The following is a 22,893-nucleotide window of genomic DNA, read 5'->3' on the forward strand; positions in this document are numbered from 1 at the left end:
TGTCAATTTATAGTTTGCATAGTATTTTTCATTATGTAATTTGACCTTTATCCAAGGAACTGGGTGGGGCAGTGTGTTCTCTGCATTTTATAGGAGAGAACGCTGAGGCTCAGAGACGTGGAGTGACTAGTGCCAAGTCACCCAGCTGGTAAGTGCGGCAGTCACGATTGGAAGCCTGGCTCCTTGATTCCCAGTCTGCTGCTTTGCTCCGCACACCAGGTTGTACTGCCTCATCACGAGGAGCGATGGAGGAGCCCCTTGGAAAGCCATGCACCTTCCTGTCGACTTGACTTGTGTCTTCCAGGCTGTGACAGCTACTGTCTCCAGTGCCAAGGCCCCCATGAGTGCACCCGCTGTGAAGCGCCGTTTCTCCTCTTGGAAGCCCAGTGTGTCCAGGAATGTGGGAAGGGGAACTTTGCAGATCATTCGAACCGCAGATGCACAGGTAACTTGGAGACTGTGCTGTGTTCTCTGGAAAGAAGTGAGGGCAGCAAGGAAGCCAGGTGTGCTGATTCTCAGGTTACCAAGGAGAATCTGAATTAGGAGCAGAATGAAAACCCAGGGAGTTTGGCCTAAGTAATTGATGGCTTCTCGTGCACATCTGTCAATGGCTAGCTAAATAGAATACGGAAGTGCAGGCCAATAATTCTCTTGCACAAATCAGTATTGTCCCTAAAGGTCTGTATGGAAACAAAGCCAATATTTCATGGAACGTCAAGCTTATATTGAACTGAGGTGTGGTGTCCATTAAGAGGGGGTCAGCCCTATTGGCATGGGCCCAGGGTTTTCAGTGCGTAGACTAAATTACCAGTGACCCTGATATTGCCATAATATCCTTGAGGAGTAGGATTTCTGGGGACAATTTAGTGAGACACATTGAACTTCTGTTATTAAACTAAAGTTAAACCCAAAGTCTTAATCTCCTTGTCCATTGAGTTATTCACAAGAGCTTCCTCAGTTTGTTCTCATCATTTCCAGCAAAACTCGGTAAGGTGTGCCCCACTTTAAAGGATACCAGATATTTAATAATAATGCCATTACCTAGGCATGGCATTTTATATTTCCCCAAATTTCCTTCATCTGCGTTATCTCATGTAACATTCACAATGACTTAGTAAAATATGGCAGACGCTATGAATCCTGTTTTACAAATGAAAAAAAAAGGAAGAGCCTTAAGAGTATTAACCAGGGTAACATAAAGTCAGATATTAAACTCAAATTTTCTGCTTCTAATTCAGGGCCCTTTCAACTATCCTGTGCCACCTCTCTATAACAGCATCTCAACTGAGGAAGCAGAATAATTAGGCAGTAAACACTTGATTTATAGAAGCTTATTAACTTGATTCAAAGAAATAATCTATGGTCTTTTAAATAGCTTGCTCTCCACATGCATTTAAAATAATAATAATAGGGCTTCCCTGGTGGCGCAGTGGTTGAGAGTCCGCCTGCCGATGCAGGGGACACGGGTTCGTGCCCCGGTCCGGGAAGATCCCACATGCCGCGGAGCGGCTGGGCCCGTGAGCCATGGCCGCTGAGCCTGCGTGTCCGGAGCCTGTGCTCCGCAGCGGGAGAGGCCACGGCAGTGAGAGGCCCGTGTACCGCAAAAAAAAAAAAAAAAAAAGAATAAGAATAATAATAAAAATAAGAATAGCAGTGATAATAGTACATTTGAGTCCTTTCGTGTGCCCGATACTGTTCTAGTCACTGCGCATTATATATAGCCCATGTAATCCAACCAACAGTCGTTGCATTAGGTGCTATTACTATCCCCATTTTTAAGATGAGAAAATTGCACCACAGACTGTTAAACAACTTGCCCAAATTCAGCAGCCGTTAAGTGGTAGAAGAGGAACAGTACCCGACAGGGCTAATGCTCTTAATCCCTATGAGCTGCCTCCCTTACAAGTCAGTATTGTTAACTTTTTAAACAATCCATTTATGTGCAACATGTTCAGGTCATAGTGTGGAAAGCAAGGGTGCTCCTTCCTGTTCACTTTCCTTTGCAGGGTAGGAAATTTCATTTCTGTGAAATTCTGCAGGTAACTGTGGGAATTCTCTTTTGCTGCAGCGGGGGGTCATAGGTTGCTGTGCTCCCACTCTTCATTTCTTTATCACTGGTGGCCCCCTCTGGGGGCCTGTGCCTTTGTCCTGCCTCATTCAATGTGTCCTCTCTTCAATAGCCTGCCCCCGGGGGTGCTTGCAGTGCAGCCACAGAGACCGGTGTCACCTCTGTGACCATGGGTTCCTTCTGAAGAGTGGCCTTTGTGTTGCCAAGTGTGTTCCCGGCTTCCCTGCCCACTCCTCTAATGAAACATGTGCTGGTAAGTGCTTCCCCTCCGATGCTCTGGTGAAGTCACCTGTAATTTCTCCACGTGGAGGCTGAGTTTGCAGATACAGCTGGCTCGTGTGGTACAAAATGCAGGCTTTCCATTCTCGGAAAACCCCTGGTGCTGCTATGGAATAAGGGACTGTTTATAGAACATGGAAAATTGGGAAAATTCAACTTCTAAGATCTTTGGAAGGGAAAAAGAAGCAATCTGTGCTTTAAAAATCACAGCTATCAGATCAGAAATTTGGCATAAAACTTAGCTGTGTTCCTGAACTACAGCCACGTTATAGAAAATTATACTTACAGATAAAATTTATTATATTTATATACACATGTAGAGCTATTATGCCAGGGTGCAATGATGCATCCTTTGTGCACACACTGGAGATAAATGATAAGTAATTAATGAATAGCGTGAGGAGCTTGCCCCATTAGGTTCACATGTTGGAAGTGGATGGATTTCAAGCCGCTCTGTTTGCCACTAAGAATTAGGTAACACGTTAAGGAATGGAGCTAGTCTTGTCCAACACATCCGTGGGCACTTTACCTTAAACAACAAAGAGAAACAGATTTAAATTCAGGCTTAATTTTGAACCCCAAAACTTTTGCACGTGAACGAGGATTGGGAGTTACATTACAGCTGAGCATCTCTTGGCTTCTGAGTGTCCTTCATCAATAACATGCATCATGTTTTATCACCTGCAGTCAATCATATTTTTCATGTCTATATCTCTGACCTCTAATGATATTAAGACTTCCCATGGAAGAAAATATCTTTGGCTTATTTCATTAGGATCCTTCTGGAAACCCCAAGTACAATACTTGAGAGTCAGCTTACCCCACTTGGGATGTAATACAAGTCAACCTGTGAAAATGAATTCAACTTTCATTGGAGTCATTTTACGTTAGAAGTAGTCCCCCTGAAGCTTGACATTCCTAAACTGCCCTGTCTGACCTACTTGTAAAAGGAAGAAGTGCTACCGGTTAAAGTCCAGGCAAAACGACTTGCGGGAGACAGGATGAATTCCATATCAAGGTCGGAAATCCTAATTCGTCCATCAGATGTTTCCCATGGACAGAGATCGTAAATTTTTAAAACAACATATATATTTCACATGAATTCTGAGTAAGCCACTGATAATCCTACTTCATGGTAGATTAACTGGTGCTGTCCTTACAAATGGTATCAGACACTTGACCCTTTTCTTGCCCTTGGTGGGTCTGATGGTCGGATATGACAGATGTATTAGGATAGGACTGTGGTTCTCAAATGTGGCAGCCTATTAGGATTACCTGGGGAGCTTGTAAAATCACTAAGGTCCCACCGCAGAACACCGAAGTCAGAATCTCTGGTGGTGGAGCCTAAGTATCAGGATTGTTTTAAAAGATCCCTATGTGGTTCTTTATTGTTATTATTACTGAGATATAATTCACATACCATAGAATTCACCCTTGAAAGTATACAATGAGGCTTTAGCATATCCACAGTGTTACGAAACCATCATCACTGTCTAATTCCAGGTCATTTTCATCACCCTAAAAAGAAATCCAATAACCATTAGTAGTCTCTCTCCACTGCCCTGTTGCCTTAGCCCTTGGCAACCACTGATCTACTTTCTGTCTGTATAGATTGGTCTACTCTAGATATTTCATGTAAATGGAATCTTACAATATGTGGCCTTTTACATCTGGCTTCTTTCACTTGGCATGATATTTTCGAGGTTCCTCCATGTTAGAACGTATATCAATATGTCTTTTTATGGTTGAATAATAACTGCATCGTATGCATATACCACATTTTGTTTATTCATTCATCAATTGATGTTTGATTGTTTTGATTATTTCCACTTCGGGCTATTATGAATAACACTGCTGTGAACATTCGTGTACCAGTTTTTGTACGGACGTATGCTTTCAATACTCTTTGGTATATGCCTAGGAGCGGAATTGCTGGATCATATGGTAGCTGTATGTTTAATTGCTTGAGGAACGGCCAGACTCTCTTCCCAAGCAGCTGTACCATTTTACATTCCCACCAGCAGTATATGAGATTTCTAGTTTCTCCACACCCTCAGGAATACTTTTTATTGTCCTTCCTAGTAGGTATGAAGTGATATCATCTTGTGATTTTGATTCAAATTTCCCTGATGACGGATGATGTTGAGCACCTTTTCATGTGCTTATTGGCCTTTTGTGTATCTTCTTTGGAGAAATGCCCATTCAGATTCTTTGCCTATTTTTAAATTAGGTTATTTGTCATTTATTGAGTTGTGAGAATTCTTTATATATTCTGGATATAGAAGGGATATACAAGTCCCTTTTCAGATATGTAATTTGGAAATATTTTCTCCTATTCTGTGGATTGTCTTTTCACTTTCTTGCTGGTGTCCTTTGTTATTAAAAGCACAAAAGCTTTTAATATTAATGATGTCCAATACATCTGATTTTTATTTTTGTCACTTGTGCTCTTTGTGTCATATCTAAGAAAGCATTGCCTAATGTAAGATCACCAAGATTTTCTCCTATATTTTCTTCTAGGAGTTTTATTATTTGAGACCCTATGTTATTCTCATGTGCATCCGGGATGAGAACCACTGTATTAGAAGGAGTCTTATGGAATACAATAGCCTAGAGTTTCATCTTTGTAACTCTGAATGAACATTACAAGTCTATTTCTTTAAATAATAAGAATAATAAAACCTAATTAGTGACTGTACCAAGCCTGAACTTTGGATTCATATGTTTTCCAGGCGAAATACACACCCCTAGTCTTCATGTGAATGGTTCCCTCACCCTTGCAATTGGTTCAATGAAGCCACTGGATTTTCTCCTCCTGAATGTTCAAGACCAGGATGGCAGGATCGAAGACCTCCTGTTCCATGTGGTGAGCACTCCCACCAATGGTCACCTCGTGCTCTCAAGGAATGGAAAAGAGGTTCAGCTCGACAAGGCTGGCCACTTTAGCTGGAAAGATGTGAAGGAGAAAAGAGTGCGTTTTGTGCACAGCAAAGAAAAGCCCAGGTGACCCACATTCTGTTGTTTTCCTCCTGCCACCTTTCCATCAGTGCTCTGCACCCCACACCCCCTTCTCAATAGCTCTCCCTTTTCTTCTGGGGAAGATCGATACTCTACAAAGGCCAATGCTTTCAGCTGCCTGTCATCATATCACTGTAATTGTTCAGAGAGAGTGCTTCTGTTAGAGGCATTTTTATTGTATCGCATAATTATGGGTAATTCTCTGATGTGATGGGAAAGTTCCTAGTACAATTACCCAGTTTTTTGGCCCAGGATAAACAAAATCGCTTATATACCCAGATGCTGCAGCTGCTTCTTCAGCATTAGGGTACTATACCGGGAGGAGGGAGTGGCTAGAGGATGGAGTATGTACTTTTCAAGGTATTGTATGGTTCCTAGAATTTCAGAGTTGGAAGGAAACTAAAAGTCACGGTTAACTTGTTATTATCCACTCCAGTTTTCTTCTGATGCCTAGCACACTTCTGGTTGTCTTCCCCACCCCAGCTGACATATGCTTCAGGAATGCAGTTGCATGTTAATGCTAACCCAAGCAAATAGAGCCGTATAATTAGCAGAGTAAATCTACTAAACAGAAATCAGGGAATGCACCCCAAAGATTAGCCTTCACCCTGCACTGCTTCATTAGTGCAGATCATTCAGAGTGGACTACATGTGTAAACAGGGAGTTGAAACCCATGGAACAGTGATAAAGGATGCGGTGAATATCTTCTACGGTCACCACTAAATTTGAGATTTTTAAAAAAATGTTTAAGGTCTGGGCTAGGAGATAACTGGGGAGAAAAGTAGATCACAAGTTCCCTATTGCAGTTCAGAGCCACTGATGGCAGTAACCTCAAAAGACCCATCTTACAGGAATAGGAACAACTAATATTTACTGAGTGCTAACTGGGACCCAGCCGTTGTGCCCTTTATTTGAATTATGTATATTTATGATCCTAGGCTATAGATAGGGAAACTGAGGCCTTGAGCATGTAAGTAATCTTGCTCAAGCCTCACAGCCTATGAGTGCAGAGCTGAGACTCCAACCCAAGGCTCTCTGATTCCACACCCCATGCCTTCAGCCACTATGATTTCTGCCTCCTTCATAGTACTAGGAATAAAGGGTATGCTTCCATCCTCCTGGGGCAAAAGATCATTGCATAGGAAAATACTGCTCCAGAGATGGAGCTTAAAACTCTGGTGTCTGATGCCATAGAATCACTCTTCAAATTTGTGCTCTATCTTCTTCATTCATTTTCTTTCAAGTATAGTTCTTAGGTGTTTGCATCACACACACATAGACACATATACACAGCTCCGTACCTGTAGTCATATGTCTCGGAATCACTTGTGAAAAGTGTGTAAAGTCCATAAAAGCTCCAGAGAAAACCAAAGTTAAGCCTCTTGTCTGTTTAACCTCTTTAGTCTCTCACCACCAGTTTCTTTCCAGAGTGAGCTTTGCACCCCTAAACGGGACCAAGAGTGGCAACTATTTTTCAGGGATTTCTTTCAGTACTCTTTTTATTTCTTAGTACCCATTTTAACATTGGATCTTCTTTTTTATCTAAAATTTTTTTAAAAAGAAAGAATGAGAGGAATAGTAAAACGAGGTTGGTAGAAACTCATGGAAAAGGGAAATTATATAAGTCTCTAAATGATACAAAAACAAAAGGGACAACCTGCCATGTTGGCTTGTGGTTGTTTATCCCCATGAAAATGCCCACTGTGGTTCTTTAGGATTGGCTTTCTTTCGGTTGGAATGCCCCTGTGGAGTGCAAGATGACTCGGAAATACAGTCCTAGTGGCCCTGATAAGCTGGCGTGGCAGAGAGGCTGAACACAGTTATTGGAACCTCAGTGCCGCCAAGATCGTTTTTCCCCAGTAGGTTGGGAGTAACCACCCTTTCTTTCTGCATTCTGCTTCTTCCATCACCTGCATTCTCTTGAAGTCTGGAGGTGGGAGTGGAGAGGGACAGGATTTAAATGAGACAGAAAATGAAAGGGATGATGGAATGAAAGGGAAGACAAGCATTCTTTCTTTTAAAAAAAGAATCAGATTTATTGAGGTATAATTGGCACCCAATAAAATTCCCCATTTTAAACTGTACTGTTCTATGTGTGTTAACAAATATATATAGTCTTGCAGTCTTGAGACCAGAAGCGAGATGTGAAACAGTTTCATCACTCCCCCCATCTCATTTTTACAGGCACTCCCTTCCCCGCTCCCCGTCCCTGGCAAATACCGATCTGTTTTTCACTCTTATTGTTTTGCCCTTTCTGAAATGTCATGTGAATGGACGCGTACGGTATATAATCTTTTGTTTCTGGCTTTTGCCATAATGCATTTGAGATCCATCCACATTCTTTATGTCTCAGTAGTTAGTTCCGTGAATGCCTTTTAAAGAACCTTTCAAACAATGGTCCCTATAGTATAGACCAGAATTCTAAACCTTCCATAATGTATTAATCACACATCTTACAAGCCTGAAGTGAGTTCTGAGCTTGCTTTGGCTTTGAAGATGGGCAGCTCCTACCTTCCCACCTAGTAGTCTCTGAAGCTGCTGAAACAGGAAGTGAAAACCACAGCAAAGAGTGAGTCTTATTTTGTTCTATTAATTAGGACTCTTCGGTCGCAAGTAATGGAAGTCAGCTTGAACTAGATTAAGCAAAACTGTAAGGCTTGTTATAACACTGCAGGTATGACTCAGATCTCAAACACATCAAGGGCAACTGGGCTTCCAGGGCAAGCCCAGGAGTTAGAACCAGAAATGGGAAGCAGGACTCAGTTCTTCCTCTCATCTCTGTCTCTTTGCTCGAAGGCTACATTCACCTCCCTCCTACAGACGGGCTTGCTCCACATTCCCATCAGCATGATAGACTGTGGTCCCCCCAAAGTCAAATGGCACTGTCAGGCCAGTTCCAAATTTCCAGGGAATAATCAGTCATCCTCCTGTAGTCCAGTCCACATTGAATGTGTATGTGTATGACTGGAGGGAGGATTGGGCCATAGAGTCATGTACCACAAACATTGCAAACATTGTTAATGGTGTTATTGGGGTCCACTCACATGAACTGGCCAGGGGTTGGGGAGAGGATTCACAGGGAAGAGGAAATCATTGAGAACTAGTCAGAGACAGTGAAAGATTCCTTTCCATTCTCCAACTTAACCATTAGCCTTCAATATATTACTAACCTGTCTTGGCCTGACAACTGATTTTTCAACATTTTATATATTCTATTTAGAAAAATAGAAAACAAAAAAAAATAGAAACATTGTTATAATGAGATCGAAGAATATACAGTAGTTTTACCTGCATCTTGCTATGTTAATCTTTATGTGGTCATTTCTGTTTACTGTATGAATAGTATATTACTGTAGTGGTTTGATCCAAACTCTTATATGCATATAATCTGAAAATATTTTTAATCCTTGTCTTTCTAAAGACCAATTTAATGATTGTACTTTCTCATTCCTTTCTTGGGGACTTCTTTCAGGAAAGGTTACTTTTACCTGAAAATTAGTGACCAGCAGTTCTTCTCTGAGCCACAGCTGATCAACATACAAGCATTTTCAACACAGGTAAGAAAATGCCACACAATTAATAATTTCACATGCCTACTGATTCTGAAGCACAAATAAAGATTTTCTGTAGTTTTAGCAAAAATGATTGAGCTGAATTAATCGTGTCTCAGTTTCCTCATGAGATGTCACTGGAGTAGTTTTTAGTACTGTGGGTCATAACAGCAACAAACAATTACTGATACATCCATAGTACTCTTATGTTTCTCATGTAATCCTTATGCCAGCCCTGTGAGGTATTATTATCCCCAATTCACAGATGAGGAAACTAAGTCTCAGGGAGGTTCAGTAACTTGTCTATGGCGATATAGCTGACAGAGAGCTGAGATTCGTGCCCAGTGAATCTGGTTACACAGTCTGTGTTCTTGACTATTACATTGTGCCTTACTTTACTATACTGAATCTCATACTAGCCCTTCAGAATAATTTGAAGCCGTACTAGTTGTTAAGACTTCCGTATTCATAGGTGAATAGGTTTGTTTTGTCTAACTATTTCTCTCTCAGGGATATGGAATTATGTTTACCTATTTTGCCTATCTATCCTGTAGCTGAACTGCATTTAACTCAGTTTGCAGTAGTTAGAGGATCTTATCAAGGATCTATTTAAATGAAGTACCAGTGTGGTCATCAGCCAAACATAAGTCTGAGGAAATCATGGTAGTTGCTGTAAAATTCAGTGTGATGGCTCTTCTGTTCTCATCACGCATCTCCGTCAAGCTGTACTTATGTGTCCTGAATACAGATCATGGTAGATGCTCTGAGTACCTGGGCTTGAAGGATTGAACAGCTGAAATGTGCAAAGGGAAGAGGAAGATCAATGTATTCTTAAGTTGTGAACAGTAGGAGACTGGGATATCAGCATGGGGGAACCCAGATTACCTAAACATTAGATCTTGGTAGTGTGTTAGTCTCGGTTCAAGGAAGGATATGAGATCATTGTTTTTAAAACTGTGATTTTTTGGGGGGGGATTTCCCTGGTGGTCCGGCAGTTAAGACTCTGTGCTTCCAATGCTGGGGACGTGGGTTTGATCCCTGGTTGGGGAACTGAGATCCCATATGCCACACAGTGCAGCCAAAAACAAACAAACAAACAAAAACTGTTATTTTTATATTTTTGGTCCACAAGCGAAAAGACCATGGACTATGGGATAACATAGATTTGAACCAGAAGTGGCTTCCAAATGGTGTTCACAGCCCAGCTCAGCGATTCTTGATGGCATTCTCACTTCAGTGATGACTGAAGTTGGGGAATGATTAGAAATTGATCCTAAATTAATTTGACTTCAGGGTTGGGCTAAGAGTATGGATTTTGTTTAAATCAAAGCAAAAACATATGATCTCTGTAAATATGGGTCAGAGGGCTACCAAGTCTCGGGACTTACTGGCTTAGATGTTTCTTGGTATTTAAGCTCAGATGTTTTGTTTTGATCTTTTTGTTTGTGCTAATAGAGTTACTCTAATTAGGTGAATAAAAGACTTGGGTAGCTTTTGGCAAGTGACTTCCTAATCTGAGATGATGAGCTGCCATGGTTCCCTGATTCTTTCCCCAAATCAGTTGAGTAGATGGTGAAGGCCCGTTTTTATTTTATTTATTTTGTCATTTTAACTTTTTAAAAATAGATTTTTAGAAATGAATTTTAACTTACTTTTGTTTCTTTACATTTCTGTGATATTTCAATATGGTTTCGAGAGTCTGTGAGATTTTCTCATGTAAGTTAATTTGATCTTTTCCATGTATGGATTTTGACCTCTCCTCTTTCAGAATCCGAGGGGCCATTCATTCCCATGTATAGAATCACAGCTCTTGAATTCTCACTCAGGAATCCTGAGGAGTAGCTATCTTCTATAGCTATCATGTGATTATTATAGAGATGCACTAGCTAGACATTACTTTAATAGATATTGAAATTTCCAGGAGGCCAGGAGGGGTATTGTTAAAGGAAAGCCATTTGGAGTAAAGAAAGGCAGTGTACTGAAAAACCCCTAGACGGTTCAACTTCAAATGATATTAACAACTAAGATAATGTTTTCTTTGGCTTCTTGCCTTGATTTTTTTGTTTTTTGTTTATTTGTTGGTGTTTTTTTATGTGTGGTTCACTAACTTTTATCTCAATGAAAGAACATTTTATTTACTTACTGAAGTTGGTGGGAGAAACCTGATAATCCTAAGGAAAACATATTAAAATTTGCCACGTGAATTAACCAGGTGGTTGCCTTACGCAGACCACGATCTTATCAGGCTTTATCACCTGAGTTGGGGTGGGCCCGTTGAAGATATGGACGAGACAGCTTGAAGAAAATTACTGGGAGGGACCAGAAATAGAGGAATTCAGAATGCCGAAGTATCTTACTCCAAGTCAGCTTGCTGCAGTGTAGCCTGGAGCGAACGAAGTGCTCAACTCCCAACACAAATGCCAAAATTCCATATCTCTTGTTAGTCCCTCTTGAATGCAGACAACTAACTGAGTTCCCTGACTCACCTCTCAGTTGCAATTCAGGGGATGTCGTGTAAATCATGGCAGCAGAGACTTCAGAGATTTGGAAGCAAGCAGCTCACTTTGGTTGCCCCTGATGACTATTATGGTCTGGAAGTGTCTTGAGAAATCTCCAGAACCACAGGTGTGAAGTAACCTCCTCTGCAGTGATTACTATGTTTGACTACACCTCTGACAAATGCTGTGATTCTGCAAGAGTTTGGCACTTGGCCGGAGCACCTAGAGTTCCTTAAAAAGCATAGAAATGGCAATCAGGTTGCGCACAGCTGGTATCTGGTCCACTGGATTGCCCTCTCTTTTCCTGCTAATGGCTTCTCTTCTCCTCCTTCCCTTCAACTCCACAGGCCCCCTATGTGCTGAGGAATGAGGCTCTCCATATTAGCAGAGGAGGGAGGGGAACCATCACCACTCAGCTGCTTGACATCCGAGATGACGACAACCCACAGGATGTGGTGGTCCAAGTGCTCGATCCTCCACTTCATGGCCAGTTGCTCCAAACACTTCAGTCGCCTGCAGCCCCCAGCTATCAGTTCCGGCTGGATGAGCTCTCCAGGGGCCTTCTCCAGTATGCTCACGACGGCTCGGACAGCACTTCTGATGTCATAGTCTTGCAGGCCAATGATGGACACTCCTTCCAAAATATACTGTTCCGTGTGAGGACTGTGCCCAAGGTAAGTGTCATTCCTAGAGCTACATTTTCCTCGCACCTAGATGTGAAGTTTTGTTGATGATGTTGTCTTGCGATATTCATAAATTTAAGATACCGGTAGTTATTTATTTATTCAAACATTTATTAAGCATCCATTATGGAGCTATTTAGGACATTCAGTGATTAATAGAACACATTACCCAATCTCAGAGGGCAGTGTGTATTTTGTTAGGAGCACCCTTGAGCCGAAAGACCTGTCCCCATGTTCTCTGCCAAAGGAACACTTTTGAAATTTTGTGTTGACTTGCTGCCATAAAAATGCCTCGTTGTCCCCCGACTTTTTGGTCTGCTGCCTGAGCATGATTGTAAGAATCAAGTGCACCCCTGTTCTTGTCTGCTTTTCTAGAGTAGCTCATGTGATGTGAAGCTCATAGTCAGCTTACTGTAATGAATCAAAAAGGATGAGTTCAACCATTCTCCACTGAAGTAGGGTGAGAAAACTCTTTTAGTAATCCTTGGCCTCGGGGGTAGGAGCCCGGTGAAGAGCAGTGCTTCTCAGCCTGAGTCATCCCCATGCCACCTCCCTGTGTTTTTGCCGTATCCATGAGTGCCTGTCCTACTATTCACTTAATACTTTTCTTTGAATCAGCTTACTTTTTTATCATGGCTTCTTCCTAATAAATACTTGTGAAATCCTGGGCTTAATGTAGAATTATACATTCTTCCAAAATATTAAAATGAATACATAACCATTTTATAAAATTCCATCCATGCACAACATAAAATGTCTTTGGATACTACTAATAGGATGGCTATCACATTTTGGGAAATACTGGGCTAGCACATGCTAGTTCTAAGAGACATGCTGAAAAATATTTTCAAAGCCATTTATTACCTGATGATATTTCACTCCAAGCTCTTTTCTCTGTAATAGCAAGAACGACTCTCTCTCATGATGGCAGATGGGGAGACATAATTTTTTTTGAACTTTTCATTCCAAATACCAGCACCTACTGAAGTGTCATTGATGATGAGCTAGAGAGATTGATTTGCTGAGGACAGTTTAGAAACCACTTGTCACTTTCTCACCAATTATCACTTACAACTTGCAGTTGATCCTCATGAAGGTGAAGAGCTGAATCTAATATGGTCTGCTGGCTGGTTTCTCAGGCTCTGGTCTCATTATGTTCAGCTGCTGGAAACAGTAATGGTGGCATGAGATAGGTGGGAGGAAGCGAAGGCTGATGATGATGGAGCTGGCAGATGGCCACCTTGAAGCTAATCTGAATTATCACCCTCTTGCTATCGCCCTGGGAGATGAGGTTTACTTCTGAAGAGATGAAGTCTAGACAGACACAGAAAGCTTTCTTTTCTTCCTTCTTGGTTTCTCTCCAAAGATTGTTGTGGGATTTCAGTGCAACCCTAGCAGCCGCCTTTCCTATCGAGGTTTCAATCTCCATGTTTGGAGCTCAGTGCATTGTATCGTACAACCAGTTTGTGTGGTATGGCCCAAGATTGAAGGGGTTTTCTAGGATTTTAGCCACTTCGACTACCAAAACACATCAAAGAAAGATAGAATTTTAATTTATAAACGAGGCATAAGCACAGAACTTGAGAATTCTTAGAGTGCTTACAACTTGGGAGGCGTGTGAGTGTTCTTCCTCCTTCCCCCTTCCTTCCCTCCATCTCCTGTAGTGCTGTGCTTACCTGTCCATCAGGTGAACTAATGGCTTCTAAACAGTGAATTAGGATAATGAAACCGGTTACCAGAGCCCCAGCAGCCATTAGAATATACTAATAATAAACTTGACGCTCTCATCCTGGTAATATTTTACAAATATAGACTACATCTTCTTTTAGGAATTCAGAGGACTTTTTCTCATATCTATTCTACTCGTCTTTACAGTGTCTTAGTGAAGAAGGTTAGAATAGAGGCTGTAGAACCTTATTACTTCTAGAGGATGTTCTGCTATTGGTGAAAGTAATTTTTGTTTGCTTTGTTTTTAACCTTTATTGGGCACTAATGCTTGATGTGAATTATTCCTTTTGATCTTCATGATCGTTCCAGGATATTTGTACAATTATTATCTTTCATTTTCCGAAAGAGGAAACTGAAATAAAGGAGGTTTAAAAACATTGACAGAGGTTTAAAAATGTTTATTTCTGGGGCTTCCCTGGTGGCGCAGTGGTTGAGAGCCCGCCTGCCGATGCAGGGGACACGGGTTCGTGCCCCGGTCCGGGAGGATCCCACATGCCGCAGAGCAGCTGGGCCCGTGAGCCATGGCCGCTGAGCCTGCGCGTCCGGAGCCTGCGCGTCTGGAGCCTGTGCTCCGCAACGGGAGAGGCCACAACAGTGAGAGGCCCGCGTACCGCAAAAAAAAAAAAAAAAAAATGTTTATTTCTCATCAAGGTATTTAGTGATGGATCTGTGATTTCAAATCAAGTGTGTTCTGGCTCCGCACACTTAACCAGATGGCTTTTGTTCATTCTAGCTCACTTTTTTTTCAGCGTTTTGGTCATATATATTCTTATCCCCTTAATGGACAGAATGGAGACAGTAATTTAGTCATTTTCTCAATGTCTTATCCAAGCAGTCTGGACCCCAAGCCTCTCCGCATCTTCCCTGTGGGCTCACCACATCTTGTTACAAACAAAGCTATTTATAATCATAAGTCTACTGGAGCCCAAGAAGAAAAAAAATTGCCTTAACTGTTAATGGCTCCCAGTCGTTGTATAGTCAGCCACGATTGATTTTGTTTTACTAGCCATTTCTGAAGATGGCATGTAAGCCCTTACCCTGAAGCTACCTGTGTATTAAATTTGGAGTAATGACAGTTACTGGCTTATGTCTAGCTGGTCATTTAAATGGAATGACAAAGGGTTTTAGGTCTAATTCCTAGTGAATGGATGTAAAAATTAATCCTAGAGTTGTTCAACATAAAACTTAACCTGGTAAGATAGATGGAAAGGGACTGAGGGATAGAAAAAGGCAGCTTTGTGAGAGCAGGAACTATTTCAGTATTGCTGCCTTGAGCCAGGCACATTGCAGAAGTTTAGTACGTTTTTGTTGGATGGATGGATAGATGCATGGATGCAGCAGCTTGAGTTAGGCTGGTGCCTGTGTTCCTGCCTTTGAATTGATCCCTCACATCAGATTCATCAGCCTACTGGGCACTTCAGCTAATGCTGGGGTGGCCCATCTGAGACTGAGGGTAGGAGCTGTTGGTTCCACTTTTAGTTATCAAGTTCTACATCACTTCCCCCAAATTTATGTTTTTATCCTTGGCCTGGCAGTGAGTAAAGTTGACTGCCACCCTCCAGGCTTATACTGAGTTGCTGAGGAGAAAATATACCCAAGACAGATGTTGAAACATGTTCTGTTGGGGAAGGAGGCAAAAGAATTCAAAAAGATTAAAAGGTGATAAAGAATGCTCTGCTGAACAGGCTTTCATTAACTGGGTGGATTACCAAACCCAAGGCTGCTAGAGAGACGATTCTAAAGAAATTCAGAGTCTAATATGGGCTAAAATGTGGGCAGGGAGAAGCCTTGCATGTTGGTGGGTTTCTCTCCACTGCCGGGCTTTCAAGGAATTTCCTTCTTTTTCATTAATTCAAGCATCTCTGAAAATCATGCCCCTTTTTCTACTTTGGCAATAAATCTGATGATCTTTCTGACCTCATTAGTTGTTGTTTGAGCAGTTATTTTCTGCAACTGGGTAATGCTTTGATGTTAAGAGCCCCCAAGTGTCATGCTATGAACTGGATGGAAAATTCTATTGCTGAGAGCCTTCTCTGGCTGTTTGACCTTGGTAAGGCCTGAGTGCAGCTAAAAGCCCTGTTGGGCTTTCCCGCAATTTTCTTAAAACCTGTCCTCCCATGCGTTGTCTTATAGGGACACAGTTTGATTAAAAGGATGTTTGTGAGAGTTATAAATATCAATGGCATCAAAATGTTTATTTCTCTGAATAAGAATCTGCCTGTCTCATAAATAAATAAATCCTCACCACATATCAAGGTTTCACTTTATTGGACTTGCTGAATTGGTTCAATTTAGCATCTTGTAAGGTACATTGTCCGGAGTATACACTCAAAAAGTGTTTGTTGATTTCGAAATATGTGTTTGTTTCTTTGTTTATAAAGCAGTTGAAACCTCCATGGAGAGAAGGTTCCGTATCCTTGACCTGAAGCTGCAGTTTCTGAGGCACATACACACACTGGCAAACACAAAAACAGTGCAATTATCTCTCCATTGTTCTTCATTCTGGTAAATAGCATCTATCTTTCACCTTATATGTGCCACCCCCCATAATCCTTCCCTAAAATCCACAGTGCCCTCCAAGATTAAATTTTAAAAGCTATGGTATAAATGAGCTGTAACAAATTAAAGTATTTTTACAGAATAAATAAAATGTGAGGGTTGCTGTTATATCTAATTACAGTCATATCCTAGTTAATAAAGTTAAAAAATTTTTGTCTTGAGTATTTTGGCTTGGGGTTGGGGTACACCATCGTATTTGAGCTCATCATTTATGTTCCAATCTTTAATTGGGGAGGCGGGGAGTTTTCATTTCGTTTGTGGGATTTTTCCTCCAAATGATGAGGTCACGCATGGGCCTTTACTTCTGGTTTACAACATTAATATCTTTATTTGTAATCAGTATATGATGACTAAACTTTATAACAAGCAGTTCTTTATGCCTATTGTTCTATGAAATTAATTAGTAGAACTATTTAATTTAAAGCACTGTTTTAATTATGCCCCCATAATCCCTCGTTGAGATTTCATTTTCTTCTAATGTGGTACCCTGAAGGATATATAAAACATCACTTAGGCAGAAGATTCTTCAACTGAAATTATGGCTAATTTCTTGAATTTACAGGGATATATGCAGGAATATATTGTGCAGAAAAAAAACTACAGGCATACTTCGTTTTATTGCACTTTGCGGATACTGTGTTTTTTAGAAATTGAAGGTCTGTGGCAACCCTGCATTGAGCAATCTATCAGGGCCATTTTTTTTCCAACAGCATTTTCTCCCTTCATGTCTCTGTGTCACATTTTGGTAATTTTTGCAATAGTGCAGACTTTTTAATTATTATTATTACATTATGGTGATCAGTGATCTTTGATGTTACTATTGAAGAAAGATTATGACTTGCTGAAGGCTCAGATGATGGTTAGCATTTTTTGCAATGAATTTTAACTGAGGTATGTACATTGGTTTTTTTAGACATAATGCTATTACACACTTAGCAGACTACAGTATAATGTAAACATAATTTTTATATGCACTGGGAAACCAAAAAATTTGTGTGACTTATTTCATTGCGATGTTTGCTTTATTACAGTGGTCTGGAACCGAACCCACAATATCTCCAAGGTGTGCCTGTATAAGGAGATAAAAAAATTGCAAAATGTCAGAACCACAGGGGAAATTAGGTTAAAATTTATTTTGGACATGTTAGCTGTAGAAATGATGGTGTATAGACTTCTATTCATCTTTTCTTGAATCTTCCCTGACACTCTCCCAAAACAAAGCAACTAATACAACCATCTTCTTCCTAAGAAGTGGGAAGAATTATACTTCTTTTCCTTAGATAGTTGTCTGTTTTCTTTTTATGTACTGTAAACAAACAATTCAGAAACAGAGGCATATGTATTATTCTGTTATAGGTGTAAATATTCTTAAAGGCTTGCCTGTGGAGTTTGGGAGAACCATTCTAGGCCCATCGTGATCTCTGTTCTGGGCCACGCTTCTCACCCTTCAGCATGACTCCACATCTCCCGGGATCTCCCGGGATTAAAACATAAGTGGAAATGCATCAAACTAAAATGCTGTGCCCGAAGGAAGCCATCAACAAAATGAAAAGGCAACCTACAGAATGGGAGAAAATATTTGAAACCATCTATCTGAAAAGGGGTTAATATCCAAAATATATAAGGAACTCAATAGCCCGCCCCCCCCCCCAAAAAAAGATTACAAAAGGAGCTAAGGACCTGCATAGACATTTTTCAAAAGAAGACAAATGGCCAACAGGTACGTGAAAACGTGCTCAACATCACTAATCATCAGGAAAAAGGCAAATCAAAACCACAATGAGATACCACCTCACATCTGTTAGAATGGATGCTCTCAAAAAGACAAAAGATAACAAGTGCTGATGAGGGTGTGGAGGAAAGGGAACCTTTATACACTGTTGGCGGGAATGTACATTGGTACGGCCACTATGGAAAACAAGTAAGGAGGCTCCTCAAAAAATTAAAAATAGAATTACTGTTTGATCCAGCAATCCCATTTCGGGGTATATGTCCAGAGGAAATGAAGTCAGTGTCTTGAAGAGACATCTGCACTCCCATGTTTATTGCAGGACTATTTACAATAGCCAAGCTATAAAAACAACCTAAGTGACCTAATGAAACTTAAAAGCTTTTTCACAGCAAAGGAAACCATAAAAAAGATGAAAAGACAACCCTCAGAATGGGAGAAAATATTTGCAAATGAAGCAACTGACAAAGGATTAATCTCCAAAATATACAAGCAGCTCAATATCAAAAACACAAACACCCCAAGCCAAAAATGGGCAAAAGACCTAAATAGACATTTCTCCAAAGAAGATATACAGATTGCCAACAAATGCATGAAAGAATTCTGAACATCATTAATCATTAGAGAAATGCAAATCAAAACTACAATGAGGTATCACCTCACACCAGTCTGAATGGCCATCATCAAAAAATCTACAGGGTTTCCCTGGTGGCACAGTGGTTGAGAATCTGCCTGCTAATGCAGGGGACACGGGTTCGAGCCCTGGTCTGGGAGGATCCCACATGCCGTGGAGCAACTAGGCCCGTGAGCCACAACTACTGAGCCTGCGCGTCTGGAGCCTGTGCTCCGCGATAAGAGAGGCCGCGATAGTGAGAGGCCCGTGCACCGCGATGAAGAGTGGCCCCCGCTTGCCACAACTAGAGAAAGCCCTCGCACAGAAACGAAGATGCAGCACAGCAAAAATAAATGAATAAATTAATAAACTCCTACCCCCAACATCTTCTTAAAAAAAATCTACAAACAATAAATGCTGGAGAGGGTGTGGAGAAAAGGGAACCCTCTTGCACTGGTGGTGGGAATGTAAATTGATACAGCCACTATGGAGAACAGAATGGAGGTTCCTTAAAACACTAAAAATAGAACTACCATATGACCCAGCAATCCCACCACTGAGCATATACCGCGAGAAAACCATAATTCAAAAAGAGTCATATACCACAGTGTTCATTGCAGCTCTACTTACAATAGCCAGGACATGGAAGCAACCTAAGTGTCCATCAACAGATGAATGGATAAAGAAGATGTGGCACATATATACAATGGAATATTACTCAGCCATAAAAAGAAATGAAATTGAGTTATTTGTAGTGAGGTGGATGGACCTCGAGTCTGTCATACAGAGTAAAGTAAGTCAGAAAGAGAAAAACAAATACCGTATGCTAACACATATATATGGAATCTAAAAAAAAAAAAAAAAGTGGCTCTGATGAACCTAGGGCCAGGACAGGAATAAAGACACAGACGTAGAGAAGGGACTTGCGGACATGGGGAGGGGGAAGGGTAAGCTGGGACGAAGTGGGAGAGTGGCATGGACATATATACACTACCAAACGTAAGGTAGATAGCTAGTGGGAAGCAGCCGCATAGCACAGGGAGGTCAACTTGGTGCTTTGCCACCACCTAGGGGGTGGGATAGGGAGGGTGGGAGGGAGATACAAGAGGGAGGAGATATGGGGATATACGTGTACATACAGCTGATTAACTTTGTTATACAGCAGAAACTAACACAACATTGTAAAGGAATTATACTCCAATAAAGATGTTAAAAAAAAAACCAAAAACCTAAGTGTCCATCAATGGATGAATGGATAAAGAAAATGTGGTTGTATATACAATGGAATATTATTCAGCCTTAAAAAGAAGGAAATCCTGTCATTTGCGACTGCATAGATGAGCCTTTAAAATAAGCGAAGCAGAAAGACAAATACTGCACACTCTCACTTATATTTGTAACCTGAAAGAAGCCAAACTCATAAAAGCAGGGTGGAATGGTGGTTGCTGGGTGGAGGGGGGGAAACTGGGAGATATTGGTCAAAGGTACAAAGATCCAGTTATGAGAGATGAATAATTCTGTAGATCTAACGTATAGCATGGTGATTATACTTAATAATACTGTATTGCATACTTGCTAAAAGAGTTGATCTTAAGTGTTTTCACCACACACAAATATTTATAACTATGTGAGGTGGCAGATGGCTTAATTAGTTTGATTGTGGTAATCATTTCACAATCTATACATATATCAAAACATCATGTTGTACACCTGAAATATATACAACTTTTATTTGTCAAGTATACTTCAGTAAAGCTGGTGAAAAAATTAAAATGCAGATTCTAATGCGGAAGGTCTGATTCAGAAGGTCTGAGAGTCTAAAATTCTAAGAAGCGTCCATATGTTGCTGGTCTCTGAACACTGACTTGCAAGGAGAACTGTCTCCTAAAAATTGACACTTACACAGGAGTTACAGAGAATTGTACTGATAAAATATAGTCAATATAGAAATGTAGTAGGAGAGATATCAGGGCACATTGCTTATTTACTTGCTTGGAATTTGAAAAACCACACTGCCTCATCGGTCCAAGAATGTGGTTGCTGTGTGTGACTGATGTCCATCACAGAATCAAACGTGATGGACTGCTGCTATTAGAAAAATTTCTAGCAATGAATCTTCCTGGGTCCAAATGTATTATGTTATATAAAACGGCTGGAGTGAATAGGGCCCTTTCCCCCAGAATTCTGGTAGGTAACATGCAAAGTTCTTGGCACACTTTGATGTTTTCATAAATAATATGGTAAATCAATTGTGAGAGAAAAAAAATGCTGTGGGATTTTGCCCCTGATCACCAATCACATGGGAGGTACGTTGTCTGCTGTCCTCCTGGGCAATGACACTTTCTTGGTGATTGTGATGAAAATAGCTGTGACCACCTCCTGAGAGGCGCAAATGCTCTCAAGTGACAGCAAATGAGTATTTGTTTTCTTCTGTTCTGAATACTCCCCTCTTGGGAATGCTGTTTGCTCTGTTCTGTTTACTGACATATTGGAAAGTAATAGCAATAATTTAGAATAACATCCCTTCTGAAATGCCTTATTTGAAAACATCAGATTTACCGATTTTGAAAGTATGAAAACTGAACACAGGCAGCCTCACTGATCCCATTCTGTGGAAAATGTCAATTAGGAGGCTTTGAAAGAGGTGTGCACCTTGCAAATCAGCACTTTTTAATGACGTTAGCTTTAGCAATGAGAATGGTTGCCTTCTCAGGAGCGCTAAGTAGGTGATTTCTTCCAGTCAGCTATTCCCAACTGTTGTTTCTAAGGGCTTCACTTTCAATCAGTCATCGAGGCCTGTCAGTTTGGCCTCTGTAGTGTTTCTGGAATCTGTTTCTAACTATTCATTCCCACTGCAATCACCTTTTCAACTTCTCTCACCTGAGCCATTACAAGAACTTGTTAAATGGTTTCTGCAGCCCCAGATTCACGCCACCTCCAGCCCCTCCCATCTCTTGCTGCTGGAGGTTCTCCAAAACCCAAACCTGAGCATCCCATTTCCTTCCCTGAAGATTCGTGTTGACTTTACAGTGCCTACAAGCTAAATGGAGACTTACAGCACCGCTTCTACCTTCTACTAGCCTACATTAGGGGTCACTTTTTATTCACCCCCTCCCCTAGCTCCCTAGACTCTGCTTGCCCAGTCACTTGGATATTTTATTAAGCACAGAGTGCATTGTCTCATGTCTTTGCTTAGGCTGGGTCCTCTTCCTGGAGTCTGTTTCACTTAGAAAGCCCATTCTTTGTCATTCAAGAATTAAATGGTATTTCCATAGGAAAGCCTTCCTGACCATTCCTTCCCCAAAGGGGAAATCTCCTTTTTCCTTTATTTTCCCACAGTACCCTGCTCAAGCTTCTTCTAGATCATCACTTGTGATGCAGCCTAATTATTTTATACGTCTGTCTGCCCCACTAGACTGTAGGTTCTGAAACTGAGGTCTTATTTCAGCCAGCCTTATATACCTCAGGCCTCTAGCAAAAGATCTGGCATATAATAGGTGTTTAATGAATAGTTCTTGAATATAGGTGGATGGGGAAGATGGAAAGACAGGTAGATGGACAAATGAAAGAAAGAAATGGAGAGACTTAGTCTCCTTGAATGATACAAGTTATGTGCTTATGATGAATTAGGAGAAAAAGTGGGATATATGTATGTACATGTATACAGACGCATGCATATATCTACACATAATTAAACATATACTGTTCACAGTATGACTCTAAAGCTATGAGTCTCTTATTAGGCAATCTTTAGCAGCAATAGGACCTAATAACTTATGTTTTTAAGGACCAGTATTTTCTCTTTTTTGCTTGGATCTAATTCTGTACTGTCTCTTTCTTCTAGAATGATAGAGGTCTTCGACTTGTGGCTAATTCAGTGGTGTGGGTTCCAGAAGGCGGGATGCTGCAGATTACCAACAGAATCTTACAGGCTGAAGCTCCAGGTGCCAGAGCCTCAGAAATCATCTACAAAATTACACAGGAGCACCCCCAATTTGGTAACTCGTTTTTTCCCTTGTCATGATGTCATCATTGCATTCAGCAGTCTTGGACTTGCTTTTGTACAAAGCCACACAGCCAGGGTGTGTTTCCAATGAACTCAGCTTTCTAATACCCCAGGCATCCCCTTTAAAGACAGAATAATCACAATAACTATCATTGCTATA

General features: G+C 40.9%; 1 protein-coding gene across 1 annotated transcript in view; it reads left to right on the forward strand.

Moving 5' to 3' along the window:
- Positions 1-22,893, forward strand: part of FRAS1 (Fraser extracellular matrix complex subunit 1) — a gene marked incomplete at its 3' end in the record, with an annotated part of 462,769 nt that overhangs the window by 304,505 nt on the left and 135,371 nt on the right. Inside the window, exons 25-30 of the mRNA XM_082837588.1 lie at positions 305-445; positions 2,181-2,321; positions 5,080-5,350; positions 8,839-8,923; positions 11,763-12,089; positions 22,572-22,725. Of these exons, the coding sequence (XP_082693714.1) occupies positions 305-445; positions 2,181-2,321; positions 5,080-5,350; positions 8,839-8,923; positions 11,763-12,089; positions 22,572-22,725 (1,119 nt within the window). The remainder of the gene's footprint in view (positions 1-304; positions 446-2,180; positions 2,322-5,079; positions 5,351-8,838; positions 8,924-11,762; positions 12,090-22,571; positions 22,726-22,893) is intronic.

The sequence above is a fragment of the Leucopleurus acutus genome (assembly GCF_964270905.1).
Source record: "Leucopleurus acutus genome assembly, chromosome: 4".
In the NCBI taxonomy this organism is placed as follows: domain Eukaryota; kingdom Metazoa; phylum Chordata; class Mammalia; order Artiodactyla; family Delphinidae; genus Leucopleurus; species Leucopleurus acutus.